Here is a 6,765-nt window from a genome sequence, read left to right on the forward strand (position 1 = left end):
AACCGCTGCGTGAAGCAGAGCAAATGTACTTTTACCAAATCTCCAAACTCCACGACTGCTAGTGCTCATTTACAGCCATTAATAATGCTGATACATGATAATGCTCTACACTTTATAGGCTGTGTTACCTTCATTATAAAGCTCAGATGTTTTGCAGCTTCTTTATTATTATTTTTATTAGTAGTAGTATTTGGCAAAAAAAAAAGGGCTATTTTGAGTGTAATAAAGGTTACAGACCCCTGGGATAGATAATTAATAGTTTTAAAGTAGAGAGGCTGTTGGTGGAAATTGATCCATTATACTGCCATTGAGACAAATAACTGACCATGTACCCATTAGCCAAGGCATTCCCCAACCTTTTATTGACGCATATTGACATTGATTATTACATTCATTGCAGCACTCTAATAATTGAACGCGGATATCAGAATATCACAAATCACAACGCGAAGCCTTCCTGTAGGTTTTTATTTATTTATTTTTTATTGTGACAACAATTACTCACTGGTCCTGGTCACCCTCCCACTACGGGGGGCGATAGGGGTCAAAAGCCACAGGGCGTTTGGGTTCTCCAATGAACGCAGAAACAGCGCGTTTTTTCCTGTCGTCGCTGGTGCTCTGCGACGCCAACAGGAGCCCACCCAGCTGCCACGTTTCAAAGCGCAAACGATCGCATCGTAAGTTATGCGGAATAGAGTGAAATAGAAAAAGAAAAGCATCAATACGCAATACGTAACACGTACAATAAAGGAATAACTTTTGTGTCAGTGATTCATTATCAGCGGCACACACGCGCGCACACACACACACACACACACACACACACACACACACACAGCACGTGATGCTGTGCCCCAAATGTGCGCGCGTCTTCCTGACATTTAGATGCGTGCGCGCAAGTTACGCGTACGTGCGCGTTGAGGAGGGCGGGGCCATGTAGGGTCGGAACAGTTACCTGTTTCTGTTTTTTTCTTTTTGCTGTTGTATTTATTTATTTATCACATTTTTTTTTTATCGGGAGTCGTTCGTTGTAGTAAATGCGTTCTGGACGTGGCGGACTGTGGCTGCTGCTGCTGCTGCTGCTGTTGTAGAGGAGACCCGCCGCGCACCGTGAGATGGCTCTGCTCCTGGAGCACCAGTTCAGGCAGCTGCCCGCTGACAGGCAGGTGGAAACCAGGCCGTTCCTGGAGGCCGTGTCCTACCTGCCACCGTTCTTTGGTGAGTTGGCGTCTCTTCTTTGTTTTTGTTTTTTTGTGTCTTAAAAGGACGAACAGTATTTGCTCATCAGAGTGAAAATCACACTCTCGTGTATGTTCCCCAATCAGGGGGTGTGCGGAGTGATTGGGTCACAGTGATACGCGCAATATTAATGGTGTGACCATATTTCGTTCCAGTGCAATGTTATTTTGTTGAAATGTGTCTTAGAAATGACACCCCCCCCCCCCGTCCAGGAATTACAATAATTACAAAAAAAAAAAGAGGATTATAATACTTCTGCTTTTTGGTTTGTTGAATGGGTTCACACTGATGTGGAATTAGGTCTTTATTTGAAATACTCCTTGTGTTTGTCCTTTTGCTATACACGTCTTTCACGTGGGCTTTGTTCATCTGTGATTAATAAGCCGCAAAATTGATTCTGAGAAGCAATCTGTCAAAACATCTCTGTCAAGCCACATGAAACTGTCTACGAGATACTAATGCTAATCTTTTTTTTTTTGGGGGGGGGGGGGGGGGGGGGGGTGGCGGGGGATCGTATTTCTCCTCCATCAAGAAGTCCACGGTTCTATATCATGCATAATTTAATTCCCTGCCCTGGATTTGGAGTTGTGAAAATTGATTAGTAGGGTGTTGTGTTCCCGATGCCCATTCAGTGCTGGCATCATGCGCCAGGGCATCATTGTGTGGCTTCATCCTGTATTAATACGCCAAAGGTCTTCTATTGAGTTTGCCATGTGAAACCGTGGAGAGGATCCAAGTGTGATGTTGATATTAACCCACTTCTTTTGTCACGGCTATTGTTTTTCCCTGACCCACAAATCTCTTGGCCAACTTTCCTACAAGTCCCTTACCGGCTCAAGAAACGGGACAAACACTCAGAGTCGTTATCTTAGTGTGCACTAATTGGTCAGGAAGCGGCCCATTGTACATGGTCCATGTACCAATTTATTTTCATATCAGCCAAGGGCCTTTTAAGTGTACAAAGAACTTGCGTTCACAAAAGTTCTGCTGTATGGCCTCGTTTTGTATGAAATTGTCTGGGGTTTTCCAGATTTTTGGGATTCTGACAATAGCAACAGAGAGCTTTGCCATACAAGTAAAACAATAGAAAAAAAAAAAGGTGTGAAAAGGTCCAATGTGTAGGTTGGTTGCGAGCAAATGGTGAGGGCACGGAGGAAAAGCCTCTCCATTTTAGAAAGGGCCACATTGCTGTCGGACGCTTAAAAAGTGGATGTTGCCCTCAGTGTCTGCCCCGCACGGAGGAAGAAACCAGATGTGGTGATGAGCATTGTCGGCGACCAGAAGCTGTCCCTCATTATCCACGGCTCTACCAAACCTAAACCACGTCTGGATCAGAAACGACAAAACGGTTTGAATAGGCCTTGCTGGAGACAGCGCGGTGATTTATTTTTCACCACATAATATTAACACAAAGGCAAAGTCGATTTGCTTCCGTTGTCTGTCGTAATTTAAATGTAGCACGACATAGTCTCCTACTGTAATTCTGGTGTATTTTAGTCATTTAACCACATCGCATTCGGTGGGAAAAGCCGAAAGCGACTGACGTTTTAATGAGCTCCGGTGGTTCTTTAAATAAAATCTGTCTCTAACCAGATGAATTATTCAGCATTTTGGTGTCCGCCATGTTATGAAAGCAATTAAACCATCTCAATTGAGACCATTCAACAAAATCGATGAGCTGTGCCTATAGGCCTCTTTAGAGAGACAGACATTACCCCTTTAACATTTTCGTTTTGACAAAGTTTACAAAACCACGTGCAAGTTGTTTTTTTCTGATTTCATTGTTAAAAATACATGTTTTCCTGTTCTCCTCAGACTGCCTTGGCTCGACAATTTTTTCCCCAGTCAAGGCTGATCTAGCCGGGAACATAACTGTAAGTCGAACGACCCATTTCACGACCGGATACCCGAAACAAAACCCGGCTGAATACTTTCAAAACTTTATTCATATTTGTTTTCACTTGCAGAAAATCAAGGCAGTGTACGACAGCAACCCGGGCAGGTTCAAAACCCTCCAACAGATCCTGGAGGCTGAGAAGGAGATGTACGGATCAGAGTGGCCGAGAGTCGGGGCCACCTTGGCGCTCATGTGGTTGAAAAGGTCAGACGTGTTTGTTTAGGCGGTGACGCCGATCGCCTCGCGTGCGTCGATTCTCCTTGAGTTTTTTTGCAGCGATGAGTTACTTCTTAACGTGCCCCAAATCACCCAGGGGTCTACGGTTTATTCAAGTCTTACTTCAAAGTCTGGTGGACGGGGAGAAGGATGAAAGTAATCCCAACCTCATCCGAGTCAACGTCACCAAGGCCTATGAAATAGCCCTGAGGAGGTACCACGGTTGGCTCGTGCAAAGTCTCTTCAGGGTAAGCTCCTCCCTCCGTTATTGGCGCCGTGCCAATGGGATAAAGCCAACCGATATCCGACGCTGGCCTTTTCTGTTTTTGTTTTAAATAGTCGAGACATTACCGGTAACAGTTTCTTTTTATCGTTTTTCTGCTCCAGGCAGCGCGGTTTGCCGCCCCCTACAGGTCGGAGTTCCTGAAGGCCCTTTCGAAGGGGCGCGAGGTGAAGGAAGAGGAGTGCCTGGAGAAAATCCGCAAATTCCTCGTCCACTTTGGCGCGACGGTGGACGCCGTTTACGAGCTGTACACGAAAACCAACGCCGAGCTCGACTACATGGTGTGAGCGGGGGCGGATCCCTCATGCCCCCCCATCCCCAGGGGAAAGCGGCCCTCGGTTGACAAGGGACCCGGGACGCAGGGATTGCTCACAAATGTCTACCGCGGTAGTGTAGGCGGTGCCGCTCGATATTGGGTGTGACTAGACGAGAAGGTGTGTGTTGAATTCAGCCGCGTGCTTTTGGTTGCTTGCATTATACTTTATATGCCCTTCCTCCAACAAGGCTTCTCAACCTTACTGTCCGCGGGGGCAGATTCACAATTTAAATCCACCGCTTTTAGAACAATCTGCAATACCTTTTTAATTCCGCGCCGTGTCATGTCGATTTCCAGCCTCGGTATGTGAAAATTCAAAAATGTTAATGTCGCTGTAGCAGAGCAGGTGCACGGTGCGGAATCTCAACGTGTACTCGGTAGAAAAATGCAGGCCCCGTGCTGCAGATTTTCTGGATCTTTTTTTTTTTTTCATTTATTCAATACAGTGATTAACACAGTGTAACAACGATTACAACGATCATACGATCATAACACTCCAAAATACCCCCCCCCCACACACACACACATTGCTTCTACATCCTGATTCATTATTTCCTATGAGGATGTGTAAAAGTGCGTATGTACGACAGTAATATTACACAACCATCTGTGCCTTCACATGCGTTGTCTTTGCTCATTTTCATTCAGTTTTATGCTGCATTATAATAACTAGACTGAATGATATAAAAATTATCGCCATGAAGGCCTACCTCTATATTCCAGAGTTTGGAAATGTTCTACGGAGGACTTTCAATTATTTTTTTCCATTCCGCTCTCTTTTTCGGGTGTTTGTGCAACTAAACTGTTTCACTATTTCTTGTTTGATTTTGATGTGGTTGGTGAGCAGATTGAACATTTCATACGCTAAATGGTTCGCATTCCAACAAAATGTGTCGCTCGGATCGTAATAATAAATATTTAGCGTTATGGTGTACATGTGTGTTGATATGTACAGTGCCTTAAGGTTTCGCCGAATGTTATTTATGGTGAAAAATGTTGCAGTGTGTACTTTATGGACTGTTGTATGCAATATATAATAAAACACTTGTATTTTCTTTTTCTTTTCATTTTTTTTAACTGTGCTGTCAGCAGGCTTGGCATACAACACAGGGTGTTTTTTATAGTTAATCTGCAAGTGGAGTTCAAATTCTTAACCTGCAAGGCCACTTTTTATTAATCATCAAGAACTGCTGCAATAACTCTGTCCTGTGGACGACCTGTAGGACGACAAGAGCACAGCTTTTTGTTTTACAGAGCCGCCACCAATTCCCCTCTTTGGAGAACCACCTGCCATGTTTTGGTGTTTAAACAACTAATCATCATTACTACTCCAACATGTACTTGACAAAACATAAACATAGAAACATCAGATGACATGTATTTGACAAAACATGATGAATTATTATCATATAATATAATGATTATTGTTATTATATATTTTAGTTATTACTAATATTATTATAAGTTGACGAAAATTTGGAACAGCAATTACGACACGTGGTCTCTTCCTGTGACAGCTGTGGCAGTGAAGCCTGCGGGCAGTAAAGGCCCCCACGCCCACCAAAGCCCTGCGTAAAAGGGCAGACCCGCCGTATCACAACTGGCGAGATGCCCCATCCGGCCACAAGCCCCCAGCGTTCACTCATGTAGCCGAGTACGCATGGCGGGGCACCCCAACATCAACCCACCTGGGGTGAACTGAGCCCCGCCATCACCCGCAGACAGCCAGATATGCGGCCCTCCCACAACTGCTGGCACCCGCCGCAGGGAAGCCACGCGGTGGGAGTGAGACCAACCGCCGCCTCCTGCACCACAACTCACATCCAGTGAGCAGCCGCCAATGGGCCCTGGAAATCCCCCGGTGGCGCTCTCCGCAGCCCGGCCGGGTCACTCGCACAACTCCTGTCCCACAGACCCTGCTCTGGTGATGTGTTGTTTGGAGTAAGATTTGAGTGTGTGTGTGTGTGTGTGTGTGTGGGTGTGTTCCCGGCATGCATGAGCGGTATTAAAATTGTAGGACGGTTGTGAAGCATGCCAAGGCGGGCCGGGCAAGATCGCAGCTGCCCGCCACATCCCCACCCGCATAGCTTGCACGCCACCCGTCTACTGTGTGGTGTCGGTACTGAGTTGGAGATCCAGCACTGGGAGAGATAAGCGAAGCACGACCTTATCATTGCAGCAATGCGGACCCCCACCCCGGACCAGACCCTGGACCGTGTCCCAGTGCCCCCCCCTCCTCCCACACACACACACAAACACACACACACTTGTATTTTCAATGTATTTAATAAAGCAGTATAATTACCTTTTAAAGAATGGTTATAATTAGTTACTCTTGTTATCCAGTTAGTCGCAACCTTATTCACATCAAGGACCCTCAACTTCATTCCTATTACACCTTGGACCCAGTCGGAGATTCTAATGGTTACATATGAATTCATCCAAACTTCCATACCTACAGTATCTATACTTAAGTTAAGGGGTCATTATTGCACATTCTCTAACAGGGCTAACATCTGGTAAATGTAATTATGGTGACTTATAACTATTAACCATCTTGCTGGGGACCCCCTGGAACCTCTTGAAGGACCCCTGGGGGTTCACTGACCCTACGTTGAGAACCGTTGTTTCAATTGAAACATCCTTCTGATGTTCCGTTGATATTCTTGTGCTCATTCTTTCAATATCTGTTATTATTATTATTATTATTATTATTATTATTATTATTATTATTATTTACTTTATTTATACAGGTAATCTTACAGAAATGAGAATGAATATTATTATTTCTGATGATTTTATTGTTCTTATTAT

At 44.9% G+C, this 6,765-nt stretch overlaps 1 protein-coding gene across 1 annotated transcript; it reads left to right on the forward strand.

The window, feature by feature from the left end:
- Nucleotides 1–610: 610 nt before the first annotated feature.
- Nucleotides 611–3,922, forward strand: gltpa (glycolipid transfer protein a; the record flags this gene model as incomplete). The annotated part of the gene is made up of 6 exons (XM_080003860.1): nt 611–677; nt 1,022–1,218; nt 3,055–3,113; nt 3,207–3,340; nt 3,450–3,600; nt 3,740–3,922. Exons 2-6 carry the CDS (start codon nt 1,116–1,118, stop codon nt 3,920–3,922), a joined length of 630 nt encoding a protein of 209 aa, XP_079859986.1. The 5' UTR covers nt 611–677; nt 1,022–1,115.
- Nucleotides 3,923–6,765: the final 2,843 nt, after the last annotated feature.

This window comes from Zeus faber, assembly GCF_960531495.2.
Source record: "Zeus faber genome assembly, chromosome: 7".
Lineage (NCBI taxonomy): Eukaryota > Metazoa > Chordata > Actinopteri > Zeiformes > Zeidae > Zeus > Zeus faber.